This window comes from Larus michahellis, chromosome 2 (assembly GCF_964199755.1).
Source record: "Larus michahellis chromosome 2, bLarMic1.1, whole genome shotgun sequence".
NCBI classification, from domain to species: Eukaryota; Metazoa; Chordata; class Aves; order Charadriiformes; family Laridae; genus Larus; species Larus michahellis.
In genome coordinates this window covers 81,223,122-81,243,293 of record NC_133897.1, presented here as the reverse complement: position 1 = coordinate 81,243,293, position 20,172 = coordinate 81,223,122, and the positions used below count along the sequence as shown (strand labels likewise).

At 41.1% G+C, this 20,172-nt stretch overlaps 1 protein-coding gene across 6 annotated transcripts in view; it reads right to left on the bottom strand.

Moving 5' to 3' along the window:
• Window positions 1-16,589: 16,589 nt before the first annotated feature.
• Window positions 16,590-20,172, bottom strand: part of DROSHA (drosha ribonuclease III) — a 72,898-nt gene continuing 69,315 nt past the window's right edge. For all 6 annotated transcript variants that reach the window (XM_074576135.1, XM_074576141.1, XM_074576137.1 and 3 more), the window contains one exon: window positions 16,590-19,053. In XM_074576135.1, the coding sequence (XP_074432236.1) occupies window positions 18,923-19,053 (131 nt within the window). In that variant the 3' untranslated portion in view covers window positions 16,590-18,922. The remainder of the gene's footprint in view (window positions 19,054-20,172) is intronic.

Genomic DNA, 20,172 nt, shown 5'->3' with positions numbered 1-20,172 from the left:
AAAGAAAAGTCAAAACTACATTTTGAGATTCACCGTTCTAATATCTTGGTATTTAATCAACCTGTAATATAATATTGATTATAAATGCCCTGGAGACAAGAGATTGGTACTTTTCTTTAGAGCAAATACTTCACAGAGCTCTTTATTGCAGAAAGATTCTTTCGAATGCCTTGATACCAAACATCCATCTGGCCCATGGGCTTGCTCACTTGCGCAGCCAGAATTTTCTCATTGATTCTGGCAGGGGTGAAACGGGACTACCGAAAGACAATACAGGTTAACCGTTTGATGACCAGAACGAAGTGCAGCAGAGGACAAAGGGACTCAGATTACAGATGTTGCTCCTGAGGACTATGAAATAAAAACTACATGCAAACAAAGATCTCTGGCAGGAGGATCATAATATATAAAACATTGTGCCAAGACTTCAGCATTTCGTTTTATTGCCTGTTAACAATTACCTTGGAAAAACCAAAACAACCCCTCATTGTATGTCCGCTGAGACATCATCAAATCCTGTCAGCTGTCTCTCTCCTCTCTCTCAATTTCTCTCCACCGGAAGGTCACATCCCTGCTGCAGGCAGTACTTGCTTTGTGCCAGCTCTGGCCACCCCTCCTGCGTACCCAGCCTCTAGACCAGCTGGACCAAAGCTGAACTGCAAACTTTTATTACATTCAGCTCTTGTTCTTGCATCTCCTTTCTTTTATGCTCTGGATAACCTATGTATATTCATAAACACTTACATTATATACTAAATATATATGTGTGTATATATTTTATATATATATATAAAACATATATACTATATATATACACACGTATAGGAGTAAAGGAGTGATGAGGGTCAGCTGGAGAAATGCTGTTCCTGACAGAAATATAACTTGGACTGTCATAAAGGGTTAGTGGACACATTTACATCTCTCCCATAAACCAGAGCCATTAATATTGCAGACACGCAAGAGCTGAGCAAGGGGAATTCAGAAATCCAAAGACTGCTCCAAAAACCATTGAGTTGGTTTCTGGAACTTGATGGGGACTTAGAAACTGACTTTTGACTTTTTTTATATTTTATGATTATTCAGTCTGTCAGTTCACTGAAACTAAAGGCACTGGTCCTGGTACATAAAATGAAAAATATGCATAAATCTGGGCAAGATTTTCAACTCTTGGACAAGGATTCAAATTCTAGTCAGTCTGGACTGTTATTTGAAAAAACACTTCCACACTTGTGAAGACCAGAACAAGCTTTTTAAAGAATGAGTTTTCTGTATTCTCCATCATCGCTTTGAGTCATTCTTTGTACTTGTCACTCTGAAAATTATGATAAAGTTGTGCGCAGCAAATATCCGGAACTAGGTATGTATCAAAATCACGTGCTGATGTGCTGCTGGTATAAGAGCTTATACTCATGAAAAAATTACCACGTTTACTGTTAGGCACTGTCCATTCCAGTCCTCAAAAACCCTGCTGCTTTACTGCATTAGATTTCTCATCCATCTGCTCTAGCAACTTCAAGTCATTTACCATAAAGTCAGAATAAGAATACTTAGACAAAGAGGCTTTGGAGAGTAAATTCACAAACACGTGAATATATACTAGGCCAGGATTCATTAACACAATTAAGGCCATGTCCACAAACTTGCACCATTTGGGGGGACTGCTACAGCGCTCACTTCTTTGAAACTGGCTCCCTACAAAAGTAACGGTGTATCCCTCTGCAATAAATGAAAAAATGATGGCCTGATTAATTTCCTGTTATGTCCTGGATTAATGCAAAGCCCTCCTTTGCTCCCAATGGTTCTGCACCTGTAGGAGGACGCTTGGCTAATCAGATGTTGCTCGCCGTGTCCTGGTTTTATGAAGTTAGCTTTGTTTTCTCTGCAGTAATTATATTTAAGTTGCACTGGGCTGCGCGGTTAAAGTGAGTAAATGACGCTTTGGCATATAGTGGTTGTAAAAGGTCTTGATGTTATTTTGTTGAGAAGAAAAAAAGAGGAGAAAGAAATGAAGTCCCCGGTCTCCTGTTACAGTGTGTGGACAGAGAGCTGCGTCTGTGCAGACCGACAGAGCAAGCCAAGGAATAATTTACCAGGCAATTTAAGAGGAAAAAATAATAATGGTACCAAACATTTAGTGTAACTGAAACATTTATAGCCCCATCATACAAGCTGTTCTGTACCTGAACAGCCTAAAACTAACACAAGTGTATGTGTTTACACAAACAGGTTCTTTGTGTGCTACAGATAATTCAGACTTAATAATTATTTTTTTCCAAAATGTATTTTTATCAGGGAAAAAAAAAGGTCTAACTTCTTGTGTTTACTCATATTTACTTGTATGTATGGTAGAAGAAACGTGTCTGCCAGACATAAAGGCACAGTTTATGACTCAGACTTGTTGATAATTCTATGGAGAATTAGTATGAATTTGTATCTTTTGCTTCCCTAGCTCTGGCTGAGTAGGAAGACTTGATTCTTAATTTAAAATATTTATATTTAAAATTATTTTACGTACTCTAAAAGGAGAATTTCATCAGGGAAGCACTATCACAGTTTTTTTAACTAGAGTGGCACAAATGGTGTCTTTATAATGTGGCGCCTATTGTACTTAAGGCTTGAGCTACAATAAGTACAATGCTCCTTCAAATTGCCCCATCTAAAAGAAAGGTAATTTTCTTTATTCAAGCCTCTCGAACTAAGAAAGAAAGGGAGGCGAGATAGATACAGCTCTTGGTACTACTGCTTAGATGTGAAGGTTAATCATAAAGCTCAGCGCTGTTTTTAAATTTTTCAAAATGTAAAATAGATATGCATTCAGACCTGCCTCGTAAATGGACCATTCTGGTTGAAACGGTGAGGAATGAATTCCTGGCTCTGCTTCTTTTTTCTGAGAAAGAAAACATAGTGGCCTTCTGGGGCAAGATCTTTAAAGATTTTCGATGAGATTTATGTGGCAGAAAGAGCTCTCACAGACAAATCAATATAACTAAGTACGGCGCTCTCATACAATCACACTGATCAGGAGAACTGGCTACATCGTCAGAGGGCTGTCATTTTCTCACTTGCATTGTGTGAGATTGCCTAAGGTTTCCCACAACATTGAAACCAAACCCTCCGGTTGATGGGAGCCAGTGACAACAGGGGCTCAGGGCGAAGGAGCTGTATCTTCTTGAGCTCGTGGGTTGCTCTACGAGTTTCTTTTTCTGACAGACTCGAGATTCCCCTTCCCTGGCACCATACTGCCAGCGCAGGCACGTTCTCAGATTGCAGCTCTCCCGCTATTAGATAATTTTTAGAAACAAATACGAGGCCAGAGATTGCAAGGAAAAGTATATTCTTGCCCTTTTAATACATCCAACCTATTTCTTTATTTGGGGCTATTTTTAATCAGTCTATCTGCAAAGAACGGGAAGATGATGCCTCATCTTGAGTTGCGAAGCAACATGTTTCTGCTCGTCAGTTCTTCACTCTCTCGTCATCGGATGAACTGATTGCATGGTGTCTTTTTGCTAGGCTCCCTTTATTTAATTAATTCCCACTGCGTGGCCCCTTGGCATCGCTCTGAGTTTGTTTAGCTGCTGCTAGGCATTTTCAGGTTGGTCCTGCTGAAGAACTGGTAAGGGCAGGGCTCTGCTGGTCTCATCACTGCATGGAGAAAACGGCACTTCTCACCCCGGCAAACTTACCAGGAGCAGGTGGCAGATGTCTGAAGGAATTCAGGAGTAAACCGGTAAAATCAGGAAATGAAGAATTAGGAACTCAACCTGCCTAGTCACTTCTGAAAATCCTGTTAGGCATCTACGTGCAGGACAATGTGCTAAACACAGCTGTAAACCTGGCCTGGTCTTTCTTAAATTGAAAAGCATCCAAAGCCGGACACGCGCACTGAATGCCATTCTTGCGTTCTAATTGCGGAGCGCAGGCTCTGCCTGCTTGTTCAAATGCACGCACCAGACTCACGTATGTACCACAAGTTATGCAGAACCTATGTAAGTCTGGGCAGCTTGTGAATAGGATATGCACCGGTGAGAAATTAAAGCAATGGGAATATAAAGTCCTACTTGGAAAAAAAAAAAATGAAGGCTACAGATTTATTTTAATTTTTTGCGTAACCACGGCAGCTGGCTTAGCAATACAAGAAGTTTGCTGCTGGCGGACATTAAAAGGACAAAAAGGTGTGATAAAAGAGAGAATATTATGCAGTATTTTCGTGGAAATGTCCCTCCCAGCATTTTAAGGTCAGTTCTGCTACTGAACTATTAGTCTTAAACATAGGAGAAAAAGATCACATGTAAAATTAGTCAAAATGTTTAGCTGTACTGGTGATAAAAAAAGATGAGGAGCATACAAATTAGGGAAAGAGAAGAAAAAAGAAAGGAACTGAACAGAGAACACAGGGGAAAAGGTAAACCTCAGGAGGAAAATGAACATAGCCTGTAAATATCTTCAAGGTAACAATGCAAATGAAGGAAGGAAATTACACCAAGTCTCAGAAGAAAACAGAAAAAGAAGTAATGGCCATAAGCAAAGGAAGGAAAAGTTTATGCTAAACATGAGCAAAAATCTAAGAGTAATTAGGCTAGTGAAAAATTCAAAGGTAGCTGATGCACAATTAATGCACATACTTCAGAACACTGGATCAAGAATAAAATGATGAAGAGAGCAGATCTGTAAAATCTAAGTTCTGAGACGACACAAAGAAAAAAGTTTCCCTGGCATGCTGTCTATGATTTTTCTCCACAATGGTCTGATCAGCTTCAGATTGGCACAGTGTTCAAATTCTGTTACTTGCAACATACCTATTTTCTCATTACACCTGCTTGTTCGTAATTTTTTTTTCTTTTTTGACAGCTGACATTAGTGCTATTCTTTTCTTTTTTTTTTATCTTATTTGACTTCTCATCAGTTATACTTCAGTTACCACATCTCCTCAGCTCATCATTTTGTTCCCTCTCCATACAGCTCCTTCAATCAGTATATAGACACAGATGCTTCTTTTGCAGTGAGCACTGATTTGGCTGTACGTTCCTTCAGTTGCATTTTCCTCAAGCATTTTGAATGATCCGAGAGACCCTGTAGCTGTTCAGGTGTAAGTGGTGACTGTTAAAAGCTGTGCAAATGGATGACCCTCGTTCAGCACAGGCCCGGTTTTCAATAGATCTTTTCTTTCAAAAGAGGTATCTGTGTTTCATTAAGTACATTGTGATTTAGTACACAGCATAGATGTTGTTTCATCAGCAGTATCTCCTTGGTATTTTGACAAACTGTAAATTCATGCTTTTAAAGTCTCAGTTACTTGCATGCCAAGGTTTCATTCCAAGGTTCAACTTTCAGCTCAGTATAGGTGCTTATTAAAGTCAAGGGAAGGATCCTATCAATTCAGATGAGTTTAGAATGAGACCTCATATTTCTATTCAAGCTTAAGTAACCCCGAACATAAATTTGCCATTTGGATCCTTTACCATTCACAGTCAGTACAATAGTTTCCATTTCTGCTCGCACAGATGGCAGTCTAATTCAATGGTCTGTCTCAAGTCCTCACACAACTCTCCGTACCTTTGTATGCAAGTGCTCAAAATCCCGTAACTGCCATACACTTACAATACTATAAGGTCAAGAAGCGTTATTTTCTGCTTTTGCAGATGGGCATTTAATTCTCAGTTAAAAAGGAGTCAGGCATCTGCATAACCTTGATGACCTATGCCAAAAGGTGTTCCGGTAGCCCTTCACCTTCTCCTGCAAAAAGCACTTGAATGCGAGTTTCCGAGCGCAAGCGTGTGGCCGTAGCGCAGGGAGGGCTGGATGGAGCCCCAGCACTGCTGTGGGTGCAGGGGCAGGTTGGGGTAGTGGTAAGGAGCTCGCGCCAGCCCAGGGACACTGACGGGAGGCAAAGGGGAGAGAAAGGAAAGGCAAAGTTCATAGTCCCTTAACAATTTCCTCCTCATTTTGCCATTCTAAATTTGCCCTTGCTGAGGTTAATTAACAACCGTGCATGCCGGTGCTACAGGAACAAAGCAGACTGCAGTATTTACCCCTCTCCCACGTTTTCCATAGCAGTGACCAGACCTTGGGAGGTAACCTCTGTGAATGGTCTCTCATTACCTTCCTACTAATTAGTCTCATTTCAGTTATGAGACATATTATCTGGGGAATTTATATGGTTTAAAGCATTAAAAGATAAAGCTTCTTGACATTTGAAAATACTCTCTCTTTGGAGAAACTGTCACTCCTCCTCACGTCTGCACATAAGGGGATCGTTTAGGGAGTCACCTGGGGATAAAGAAGTGTTGTCCCCACAGCACTGGCTATGCAAAGCATTAAGGAGGCTGCGCCACGCTGTCTCAATTTGAGCACTTGTGTCTTATTACAGCTACATGCCACAAATGTTTAAAGCCTAGACTCAACGCATCTGACTGTGGGCATTGGACTAATGAGAAAGATAAAAGAGCTGTCACCCTTCGGTTCTCAGACAAGAGCAGGTGATTCGTCCTGCCTACGCCATGAACCAGTGTCTGGAGGTGTTGCTTTCTCTCTCCACTTATTGCAGCAGGGGCCTAGGGGGCCATAGCGGTTACTTCAGTGCAACTAATTGGCTGATGCGTTTCAACCGTAGAGTTTAGTACTGTAGGTGGACTTGCCAGGAGTTCTTGAGTTTGGGGCATTTTCTTTTTCTATAGATGCAACTTGCTGCAAGTTCTGACTTCAGACATGGTCCTTCAAAGCCTGTCGTGCCAGCCTATGCTTCCCGCCACCGCTCTGCGTGCTTACGTGCACACAGGCTGAAGACAAGTGTTACTGAAAGTTCATCCTGGAGCAGCAGAAGCCAAATCAGCATACTTCTACCATTATGTTGGCTAAGGTACCTGCAAAAACTGGAGGCTATTCTACAGAGCCAGGTACATTCACGGGTCACTGGTATTCACCCTCATCAAAATAACAACCTTCAGTCTTTTCTCCACTATCCCCTCCTTGGAAATGGGAGAGAGGGATTAATGAGGGTTAAACTTCTGAAAGTGCCATGCCTGAAGTCGAAAGAGGAACTTCGTGTCTCTGTTCACTGGAACCTCTTCTGATGGGGTGTCTCCTCTGGACTTGCCTTCTCTATGTAAGCCTCCTTGTACGGAAAAATTGCTGAACAAAAGAAACTGAGTTAAGGTGAACATCTTGAGTTGTAGTACAAGTTTTAAGACAGAAGGATGTGATCTATTCTGAAAGTCCCTGATGATTTATTTAGTGGGAATATTTTTACATTGTTTCCTTTAACATCAGAGAAAAGGTGCCTTTGGAGAGGCAGGGCTTTTATCTCATCTCCTTTAAAATCACACCACAGATCTCAAAAGAAAGGCTATGCCATGTCAGAATTTAAAACATTCACCTTATGGCTGTCACCCAAAGTAGATGAAATATGTGCCACCGAGTTTTAAATGATTGCTTATGCTGCCAATCATAGTCAGATTCTCAACCGAATGATATAAGTTCACACTGTTTCCCTGAAAGTGATGAAGCTGAATCTTTTTATACCAGAAAAGGATCTGGCCCTTAAGTTTCAGCGTCTTCTGAATCTGAAGTAGTTTTATCCAGTTGAATAATTTATCATCATAACCTATTTTTCATTAATTTGACTATGCTCTCGTTCCTCTCGGGCTTGGTACTTACAGTGCAGCTCTGCTGCAAAAAACGATGTGAAATTAGCACTTCCTTACTCAGCAGATTCCTTTCCTGTGTGAAGTCAGAAAGAGTGCTTCTTAACTTACCATACAAAGTACTAAAATCTTTTTTTTTTTTTTTTAACCCCCCCTCCTTGCTTTCCACCCAGCAGAACCAATACAGCTGAGGGAAGGCAAACAGGACAGAAATTTTGGCTCGTGTATTTATAGGACTGTTAAGCGAACTGCCGGGCCTCTTGGGCAGCCCCTGGGTCTCTGGGTGTAGTGGTTTGGGCCGGACTGAATGAAAGATGCTCTCCCCCACCTCTGTCTCCAAGGCGAGGAAAGACAGAGAGAAAGAGACTTATGAGATGAGAAGAAAACAACTACTTTGATGAAAATATTAATAAAATACTAAAAATAAAATAACAAAATATATACGATATATACAAAACCATATTGAGCTCCCAGGACGAGAGTCATTTCACTGGCAGACACTGTGAAAGTCTCAGACTGGACTCAGCGACAGATGAGAATTGGATTCCAAATCTGGATTCAGAAATGCACGGCTCAGGATCAAAGGCAGACGAACAGAGTCCTCCTCGGACGTCGGCCATTGAATAAAGAGAGCTGACCCTTTGGTCCCTCAGCTTTTATACTGAGCATGATGCAGATGGAATGGAATATCCAAATGACCAAATGGTCAGTTTTGGGTCACCTGTCCTCTCCGCACCTCCCTGCAGGTGTGACCCCTCTACGCTTTTCTGCTTCTGACCCTCCAATGGGGCAAATAACGAAGTCGGCTGACCTTGGTTGTTACAGCAGTAAGCATAAGCAAGAGCCTCTCTGCGTAGCATTCCTTGGTCTTACCACTCTGAGAACAAACAGTATCTCCACAATATGCCCTTAATTTCAGATAATTTCAGAGAGTTAGAAGAATCTTAGCTAAAAAGTGAAATTACAGAACAGAAAAGTGGTTCTGTTTTACCTCAAAGGAGGACGCTGGGCTGCGGCCAGCGTTACGCCCCCTCTGCAGGCAGTGGAGGCTGCACGTACAAGCAGAGCTTGCAAAGCTCTTGTCACTGATGACATGCAAGTTGAAAAAATGTGAGTTCCCAGTCGCAGCTGACGTGCTCAGCTCAACAGAGACGGACAGTCACATGCTTAAAATTGATCTTAGGCATAAGCCTTGCAGGATCAGGGGCACTACAAGTCTAGGGACTAGACACCAAACAAGGCCATTTCTTGATGTGCCACAAAACATCTCAGGTGTGAACTCTTCGGTGCCAATCCTGAGGCATTCACTTAGTTAAAAAAGATTGTGCAATCAGACTTGGGGGTCTCAAAAATCGAATAAGATTTGGGGACAATTTCTTACATTGTAAGGGAGAAACTGGTTGCTCTTTCAGAGACAGATAAATTAACACTGGTGTAAGATCTATTGTGGAAGACAATACAGTTTGAGGCAATACACCCTCCGATCTATCTAAATTATTATTTTTTTCTACTTTTCAAGATAGGTCCTTTCTAAAACTCACAGTACAAATTCAGGATTAGTTTCCCCAAAGAAAGTACATGCAATACATAATAAAAATAGGAATTTTCAAAACCACTTTCAATTTCTTTTTGCCATAAGACATCATTTATTACCAGAAAGTTCTTCAAGTTTAAACAGTCTCTAATATATGACTAAGTCTGAAGTCACTTTGTCTGTCAAAAGGTAAAGGGCAAGTGAGTTATAAGGGCAGCTGGGTCATCAGAAGTCGTTCTCTTTGGACCCGATGTAGTAAAAAATATCCTCAGTCTTCCAAACAGCTAAAGTCCCAAAAGGCCACAAATCCTAGCTTTGCAGCAGGCCAACCTATTCAACACAAAGGTCAGTATCATTAAACAGAATAAACAAACCAATCCTATAGCCAGAAATGACAGATCTGCCTAGGAGGCGAAGGAGTCATGCAGCTGTCTCTCTGGGCCTCCTTCATTCCCGCACTTGCACAGTCCCAAACTTCTTTGTACACACACACACACACACACGCTCTTGTCTGTTTAACTCCATAGGCATACATATGTCTGTACAACGCATGCATGTGTGGGACCAGGAAAAAAAATCTCCCCCAAAACTGGGAAGCTGCAAGATAAGCCATTACCAAAGAGTATGGAAGCAACAGCTGATCGAAATGAGATCTTCTGCACGCGTACTGTCCTCTGGACCCCTAGTCTTCTTCCTCACCTCCTCGCAGGAAATAATATTTTGGTCAGAGTGTAACCCCAGTTTACAGAGAGAGAATTTTCATTCCCATCTCGCGAATTTCTGCCGGTCAAGGCTAAATGAGCTAAAACCCATGCTTGTACCCACCTGCCTTCTTACCAGCTGAAAATGCATTGGAGGAGTTCCCACTAGCCCACCTTAGCACCGGTGCCCGATGCTCCCAGCCCGGGGGCTGTGCTCAAGCATGCGGCGAGAGGTCTTGCCCCCACCTCCACCTCCCACTACTGCCACGGGGGTCGGCGACCACCAATCCTGCCGCAAGAGCAAGTACACATGACAGCACAAGACTAAGAAGAGGCGACGCTCTTAGAATCATAGAATCATTTAGGTTGGAAAAGACCCTTGGGATCGTTGAGTCCAACCATCAACTCCACTCTACAAAGTTCTCCCTTACACCATATCCCTTAACACCACATCTAAACGAGTCTTAAACACATTCAGGGATGGTGACTCCACCACCTCCCTGGGCAGCCTATTCCAGTGTCTGACCACTCTTTCTGTGAAAAGTTTTTTCCTAATGTCCAGCCTAAACCTACCCTGCTGCAGCTTGAACCCATTCCCTCTTGTTCTATCGCTAATTACCTGTGAGAAGAGACCAGCACCAACCTCTCTACAGTGTCTTTCCAGTAGTTGTAGAGAGCGATGAGTTCTCCCCTCAGCCTCCTCTTCCTCAAACTAAACAGTCCCAGCTCCTTCAGTCGCTCCTTTTAAGAGTTTCGCTCTTCTCTTCTAATGATGTTAACCCATGGCCCTGCCTGTGGCCATTACTGGAAGAGAAACAGTTCTCAAACAATTTATTTCGAAGAAAACGAGGAAATTGCTTAGGCACTTTGAAATCAAGTACTTTGCATAAACGAGAGCGCAGCTGTTCACATGCTTATTTTCTTTTTGTAGCCATGCTGGAAGTACAGTTCATGTGCTTAGAGCTATACTAACCACTAATGGGTTTGGTGGGGAGATGACCTGACTTAAAAAAACCCAAAGCCATAATGCCTGGCCGTGAATCCAGAAGAGAGACCTGCCTTGTCCTGCTTGTGCACAAGGGAGCCAGTGCCAGCTCTGCCCCAGCGCGACGGTGCTGCTCGTTACCACCCGAGTGACGATTGTCACATGCCCCGTCACCGCAGGGACCTTGGAGCTACGAGCCGGAGCTGCCATTGCGGGAGCTCAACAGCAAAGGCTGGGAAAGATGAACGTGCTGCTGCGGAGGGTGACTCTGCCACACAGCGCCAGACACTTGAGTTTTCTTTCACGTTTTAAAATCACTTTTATAAGCTTTCAGTACAAAAGAGATGACGTAAAACCGCCTTCTAGTCTGCCGCGCATGAAATTTGAAATGCCCACATCAATGTAGAAATAAAACAGCTACTATATCTAAAGCTAAATGCTGTAGGGAAGTAGCTGTGTGGTATGAAGAGAAGACGAATCTCAGCTGGGACTCAGCAGACTCAGGTTTTGTTCCCATTTCTACCCTTGACCTCTTTGGTGACTTTGAGTAAGTGGTTGCTTTCTTTTTATTTCTTTCTGGGCCAAGGACTACCTGTCATTTTGTGTTCGTACAGTGGCTGGCCTGAAAAGCCCCAGTACTAGTGAAGAACTCTGGATGCTGCTACAATACAAACAATATTTAAATACCTGTTAAATAAACAACGAACACAGAGGAGTCTTTTTTTACATGGTAAAAAAGTATCATGTTGAAATGAGTGAAAACTTTGGATGTTTCATAAATAAATAAATGTTATAAATATATTTATCTGCATTTATCCCAAACGTATGTACTCAAGTATGTTCCTAATTAAACTCCAGATACCTATTCCAGCTTTGCTAGATTATTTACCACCTCCGTATCTTAAGATATTAAATTTTTATCACCTCACTTCTAATAAAAAATATTGATTTGCTATATCTTATCTTTAAGATTTACACTCTGGCTTCACATAAAATGCAACTAAATGTGTTTATTTAAAGCCATCATTATCCCAAGCACATGGTGCAGACTTGCATTTACATTGCAATGAAACCCCCATATTTTTCAGTACGTATTTGAAAGCAGTTACCGTATTTTTCTACCCAAATCAATCTGCTGCTTAGCAGTCAGTGTTGAAATAGGCCCTTTTCTAGTGTTTAAGGTAATAGTTCTGCCTTTTTTTACCTTTCTCTCCTTGCTTACATGTCCATTTATAAGCTGCCAGCTGAATAGATGCCAAACTTAATCCAATTGCATAAATTTGCAACATAAGCTGCAAAAAGTACATCACTACGTGCCTTAAGACTTTACAATCTCTCTTAAAATGTCCGACAGAATCCCCGCGCCCCCCCAAATTATCCTGGAAAGACTCAGTATTTTATTTGCATAGGTGCATAGTGAGGCTTCTGTTCTTGCTCTTGGTACTTGATTTCTGATATAAATGTTGAGGTATGACTTGCAAGGGCAAAGAATTCAAGGTCATTTATTTTCTTTTCTCACAGTGGGCAAGGAATTGATGTGGTATCTGTTAACCAAAAAGTAAGGATCAGGGAACTTTGAAATAGGAGACGGTAGTTCTATGGACAACATTAAAAAAGAAATAATGAAAACTCCGAAAAATGAAAAAAACATTGATAGCAATGGGAGTGAAAGGAATGTGAAGTTTTGAAAACCTGTTGGTGGGTAAAGCCATCGAGGCTGCTGAAAATTCCGAGGGTTTATAAGGTTGGCAGCGTCCCACCATTTTGGATGTCTGGTTAAGCCCCGACTCAAAAACCAGTAAGCAATAACACAGAGATTGCTTTCCATTGTCAGTGCACAGACACCTACTGAGCTCAGGCAGTGGCTGTAAAATCTGGCACATTTTGACAGGCGTAAAACATATTTAAAATATTTGTCTGGGTTGTTGGAAGAAGGAAGAAGAAAACAAATGACAAATTTTAAACACCAAAGATTAAAACAGGTTTTTTCTTTTTTTTCTTATTTTTACCTTTGGATGGTGTGATACTTATTTTTTCTTAATGATGACAAAGCTAAAAGATTCTTCTGTATTCAGCAATGTTTATCATCACAAGAACAGAAGGTAAGAGCAGAAAGTTTGGATAACTTGTCCAATGAGGTCATAAAAAATTCTTAGAGAGTTTTAATAGTTTGTTGGGTTTTTTCATTTGTTTGGTTTTGTTGTTGTTGTTGTTTTGTTTTTTTTTCTTTTAAAAAAAAGGACTTTATAAATGGATATTGAAAAATGTTAGCATTTTCAAGTGCTGCTAGATTGGGAGATGGCTGCTTTTTTGTTTGCTAGTTCAAGTATCCTGCTGGAAACAGAGCGGCAACATCTGAATTGTAATTCTAGTTGGCAGCAAAAACGGGTCACCATGTCAGAACTGTTCTGACACGGTAAATGGCTGAAGTGATGACAGGAGGAAGTCTGCAGGGAAGTACATTTTTTTTTTTTTTTAATAGAAATGTTGGCTCAGCTTGCATCAGTGGGGTCCCATGGGTTCCCACGACCACCATCCCCATCTTTAAATAAAGTAACAAGCTACCTCCAGTGACAAACACTCACCCATCACTGCTGCGTCGCTTCTGGACCACCGACGTACGAGCTACTTCTGCCACCAGCAAAAGTTCACGATTTGTCAGCTCGAGAGTCTGTCCTTTGCTAATGCATTACTTTTGAAATGTCTGCTGTAAGTGGAAGTTTTTATTTATTTATTTGCTTTTTCTAAAAACGTGTACAAGCAACACACTGTTTGGGCTCTGGCTTCTTGTAGTAGGGTCCCTAATTTTATAGACCTCTCAATCATTGCTTCCCAAGACTCCGTAGGAAAAAGGGGTGAGGGTGACAGTGCCCAGCCTGCACGTCCAAGGTCTGCTTTTCTCCCTTAAAGACACTCTCAGGCATGGGAAGGGAAATGTAGCAAGCTTTCAAAGAAAAGAAGATACTTAATCTACAGACTGGGGCACCCACTGGATGAGGTGTCATTGCTCAACCACAGACCTCCTGAGGCCTGGCCCAAGTGACAATTTCGTCCTTGTTTTCACGTTTCAGCAATAGAATAAGCAGCCCCTTATTCCTTCCACACAGGTGCTGTGAAGAGCAACAGAATCGCATGCTTGAGGCATTCCGGTAAGTCACAGGTATATCATTTATACCCGTGTTCGTGAAAGATCTTGGAATCCTTTTGAGGAATGTAGTGAGGATTTAGACAAAGGGAAATATACCTAGCTAGCGAGGTTTTGAGTGTAATTTGGTGCTTCCTTTGTTATCTGTAGCAAGCAGGTGAAGAAAAAGGCCTCTGAGGGAAACCTGCTCCCTGATGGACAGGGAAATTGAGTGGCAGGAGCACATAAACTATTTCACCTTGGGAACCTAGAAAGAATCTGTGAAATTTGCGGGTACCTGAAAAAAACACGCATGCAAACAAAAAATCCAGGAGAGTCGGTGAAGGCAGTCAATCTTTTCTTTGTCTTCAAGCAGTCCTTGTCTTTTGACTTTTTAAAAGCAGGGGAGATATTTCCTTTCGTTTCTCTCCACAGACCCAGCCTACCTGTTCTGGACAATGCACTCGGCTGCAGCTGCGGGGTCAGCCTCTGACTGTGACGCTTTCCTGACCACCTGGCAGATCTTCCAGCATGCTGATAACAGCCCACGCGCTCCAGTCAGCAACGCTCCTTTCCCTCAGCTCATGCCCTTCCAGGTCAAGAATGTGCCTGGGGGCAGAAAGCACAGACACAACAGGCGGGGATGTTCTTCTCTTCTGCAAGCTTCTGCGAGAGGCTCCAGCCGAGCACCTCACTGCAATGGCAATGAGGTAGGCTACCACGAAGAGAAGAAAATAAGGAAGACAAAACAAGACCAGTGCAAAGGCATTGACCCTTATTTCCTTCTACAGGCAGAGGATTGCTTTAAAAGAGGAATCCGGAGATACACTAAGGAGACACGATGGATGGTGTTACCTAGTGTTTCATTGATAGGCAGACATAGTATGTCCATAAACATGAATAATTTGCTAAGAAACACACCGTCTCTAACTGAAGCTGGGAACACAAAATACATCAGAATATGAGGGAAGAAAAAGTCATGAAATATTTTAAAAAGGCCTTTCTCACTAAAACAAAACTCTCCACCTTTGTCTATAATTTGAAGCAACCAGTACATCTCCAGATTTGTAATTCCTTTTAATCAGTGTCTTCATACAAAGAGAAACTATGTCTTCAAAATACAAAGAGTTAACCTATTTTTCAGTGGTAGATGGTCTAATGAGCAGCTCTACAATAATAAATGGTATGGAGATGTGTCCATGACAGATGAGAGATCTGATTCCCTGCTCCACCTACCATATTGTTATGGCAATTTTTTATTTTTTTTTTGTTGGTGTAATAAGTAAATCTAAGTTTATTTTGCAGCTGCTTTCCAGGTTATTCACCATATTTGCTTAACTATGAACGAAAGAACAGACAGCAGAACCCAGAACGCCTGTCCCTGGACACCAAGGCTTCCTGGACAAGAATAATTATCAGGAATCAATGACGGGACGTGTCACATTTCTTTTCTGAGCCTATTCACAGTAAGATATCAGTCATTCCGAGAGCTAAACATTGAGGCTCGCAGGCAACAGAAGACAGCAGTGCACTCTTCAAGTGCAAGATTTCACTACATTTCAAGGAACAGCGCAGGAACCAATTTGTGGTTATTATTCCCCATTCAGGCAATACTATTGCAAATGCTCAATGACAAATACATAACCCTGGGGTGAGGAGGGGAGAAGCAGGGTGGGATGTATGGGTCACAGAAATTTCTATTACAATACCATCCCCACTAAAGACGATGCACAGGGGTACAATTTAGATGATCAACTCCCTAAGCTCTTATAGGGCTTTACAAACTTCCACCAAAAAGAAAGTTTTTACGAGTGAACCGCTTACTTCATTTAAATATGCAGCCTGTATAATCAGTCTTTGAAGTAGGGAGACAGATGATCAGGATTTGCCTTTTGATCTTTCCAAATTGTTTTAGCAAGTAACAACTATGCCTGAAGTCTTTTCTGGAAAATTTTATTAGCAACAATGTTTACAACAGTCTTAGCGACCAAGGCTCTCTTAGTATCGCTGTCAACTGATCTCATAGGAACTGAAACCTTACAAAGCAAACTTAGGCTTGGCAAATAACAACGATGAATTTTATGTAAATTCAATTAAAATTCCTAATCAAATGAGCTACAGTTCTATTCAATGCTCTGTACATACGCACTTTAAAAAAGAAAAAAATAAAAGAAAGATGTGCTTTCATGGGATCTGCTGGATCCACGCAGATCTCAGTCTTGTTCTTTGTTCATCTACTTGTACTCAAATCATGTCAAGAGATCTCGCATGAGAACCTCTAGATCAGAAGAGATCAAGCTCTGGAGCAATCAAAAAAGGACATTACTTTACCAATAAGCAAGAGACTCCTTCACATTTCCAAAAAAAGCAGCCAAAGTTGCCTAGTTACAGGCTACAGCTGTTCCACTGAGTAACATGAGCTCAGTAATAATTTTTCTCAAATTTAACGCAACTTAAAGAAACAACTTTCCCTCCTTAGTGTGTGTTACAAAAGACTGTGCTCACATTACACAGTCTACGCATCTCCTTAAATTATCAGAAACATTCACAGCCGCTGTTTTTAGACAGCACACACACAAAAAGACACCGCGTTTTTGACACAGACAAAGGAAACATGAATTTATTTACCTTGTTTTCTGCCCTCAAGACAAGAAAAACAGAATTTCTTCAGGCAGTCTTCCTAGCCCGTGCTTATACAGTGAAAAAAGGGAAAACAGCCCACTCATGAAAAAATGGTTACCATCTACATTTTATTGAGAAAGACCTAAAATTTGTTAACTGTAGGAACGGAATGCAGAAATCGTGTTAAAGTTTGTTTTCAAGCAATTTCTGGGTCAGAGAAGAAAAAAGAACAGTTCTGGGTTCCTCCCCCCCGACAGCATATCTGATAAATTCAATCTATTTTTATGCAAATGTTTATGAAGAAGCTCACAGTCGTCTTAGAGATGAAAAGTGAAATGATGTGTACAAAGAATGAAAGTCATGTTAAACGACGAGCTAACAATTCCACTGGAGTACGCTGGTGATATCAGATACGATGAAAGAAATTTGCAAAGCAACCGTACACCTGAAAATGAAGTCACTGCACGTTCTACTTGTTAAACACGTCAATCTGGTCCCAGTTACTAAGGAAAAATAAAATAATCGTGTACACAATTACCCTTAACCCTCGACAACGCAGCATTTCAACTTACTGCTAGAAGCAGATGGGCAATTCTACAAAAGACTTTGAAATACAAAAGACCTGGGGGGTAGGGGAGTTGTTGTTGCTTGCTTTTCAAGCCTGCTGCTGTTCAGAGGCATCTCAGCTTTCTATTTACAGACTGAAGCTATAAGGAGTTACAATCACGTCTCAAAAGTCAGAGAACAGCAGCATCCACCAGAGAGCAGCTCCTTGCCTTTATCGTGTCGTTTTTATCCCCTCCTTTATGTTTTAATGGTTTATTATCAGTCTCTAAATTACAGAATATGTTTGGGCTTTTTTTTATTTTTTCTTTCTCATCCCCTGAAATGGATTTAAAGCATCAATCCATTAAGAAAAGGCAATCATAGAAGCTGGAGAAAGTGAGGTAGTGCTGTGGGGTCAAATTTAAAAAAAAAAAAAAACAAAAACCACCACATGTAAGTGCATCTCACATTGCATGTGTACAAAAATCTGCTTATGAAAATACACATACTGATAAGCTCAGAAGTGAAACTCTGGGAAGACATTTGGGTAGTCTGAACTTTTCAGCTACACTTGTGTTTACTTTGGCACCTGCAATAAAGCGCTTTCATGGATGCCCACTGCACACCGACAGAAAGGTGCTTCAGACAACCGCTGAATTAGTTGCTCACTGTAGTGTGGCCAATGGGCAACGGTTTTCTTTCAGGAGTCCCTATGAATTCTTTGGGCCAGACTCGTGCATCCACGCTCACAAAACTGCTTGGTATCTTACCACATACCTCTGTGTTACTTACATCAGAAAAGACGCATAAATAACTTGCCAAAAAGGATCTGAAGCAGGAAGAAAATGCAGAGTTAAGGCAAATAAGAGTTCTACCTGTTTCACTTATCAGAAAAGAAAGACAGAGAAATGAATACTGAGGGACTGTTTTAACTCAGAGGTCAGCATAACAAAAATGAATGGCTTGAAGCAGGCAAATTAAAAGTACAAATGACGCACCAACATCTACAATGAAGTTCGTAGTCTGTGGTAAAAACCACCAACAGGCACAGAGGATGTTCCACTTTTGGTACCATTCAGAGCTTTTATAGAAGAAACATCTGTCTGTCTAATAAAAGCCAGACACCAAAAATGAAGGAAACTGGGTTACTTACAACTGTATGCCAGCTTTGAACTACACCTTGAGGATCAATTTGGCCCTCCATTGGATACAACCAGTTTTCAATGAACCTGTCTGGAACAGCACCTGTATGGAGTTTCTAATACACTATTTGAAGTATTATGGTCACACTGGTATCTTCTGGACATATATCTTTCTCATAATACACGATCTGGACACATCTTTCTCATAATACTTTCCTCCGCCACAGCGGCGCTCGTGCAATAACCTTGCTGGTCACTCACAAAACAGCATTTGGACATAGAAGACAACTGTTAAACAGCTTTTCCTCCTACAGGCTTTTGAAATTCATACTTTATTACTTCATACAAGACAGTAAAAATAATAAAAATAATCCCACAACTTTTCATAAAAATTAAAAGGATTTAAAAACAAGTCTTATTAAAAAGCCAAACAAACTTCACGCTTAAAACCAAACTAAAGAAATGCTATATATACAGACACTTTTTAAAGAAGAGATTATGCTTTTCTATTTGATATCAACAGGCACTCTTCATTCATCATCTGCAAGAAACTAGGTTAGGTCTCCATAGGCCGCAGTCAGAGTTATTAAGTAAGTAAATATGCCACTGCTTCTGTGCCCTTCTTTTATTTCCTTGCTTCTTCAGTCTCATCTGGTTCTTTCTCTTGATGCTCTCTTTCCCACCTCATTTCTTTCAACTCTTGTCTGTACTTCCGTTCAATGAAGCGTTTCTGATGGGCCATCTGGGGAAAGTTATCTGACACAAGGAAAAATATTTTACATTAAGAAACAAACTGGTAACACAGAAAGCCTCATCTCTTACATTTAAAAAAAAAAAACAAAAACCAACTTTGATGAGATTAGGGGTAGGAGGGAATAATGTTATTACCATTTTTACTCATTTATTTCTAATAATACAGTAAACCAAGGCTGTGTGTCATAAGACTTGTGTTTCTTTATGACTTCCACATCTGTTTCTCCTGCTACAAAGCACTGACAAATCTAATACACTCACAAAAACAAAATATAAAATCCTGATATAGCAGCATGGCCAGGTATTACCTGGATTTTACATTCTGTTCCCTTAGCAACAGGTGGTCGATACTGAAAAATGAATGTGAGACTACTGTCAATGTTGTCAGGGTTTGTCGTTTTGTCCTCAGTCCGTAAGTATTAGTCACTGGTTCCAAGCATTGTACAGATATTTCCATGATTATTATTATTATTTTAAACTATGCAGAATCCACGAGGTGCCCCACATTATGGCAGGGTTCCTAATGGGATAGTAATAGTGTAGCAAAATGGAATGCAGTAAAATCTGTTCCTGAAAAAGTCAATGCTTGGCTATGTACCAGAATACAGCCTTAGCACAGTCTTAAGAGCATGGATGAGTGAGAACTGGCTAAAACAGACTAGACAAGGCTGAGGTGATGGCGAAATAGCTAGGGGGATGGATGCGTCTGATTTCAGAGACTTGTCCATTGGCTGGTACGTATGTACACTAGTTAGAACTGAGGCTATAAAACCAGCTTATATAGTTGATCAGAATTGCTCTCAATTTAGTGCAGAGCTGACAGAATTTGATGTTTTCTGCATGACCAGGGTGCTGACGTTCATCTGTGTGTCTGTGCTGCAGAGACCGGCACCCTCCAGCCGATGAGAAAATGAAGAAGTGGTAGGGTACGTGGCAGACCTCCTGCTGGGATCACACAGAGCTCTGGGATCAGCACCGGGTACCTATCTGTGCCCGAGATGAACGCAAAAGGTTACTACACTGACCTTTAAAGATATAAACAAATCTGGGAGATGTCTCGGAAAAGGACTGCTCATACTCTAGTTGGCTACCAAGAGAAAATTTCAGCAGAGCCTCCTCAGG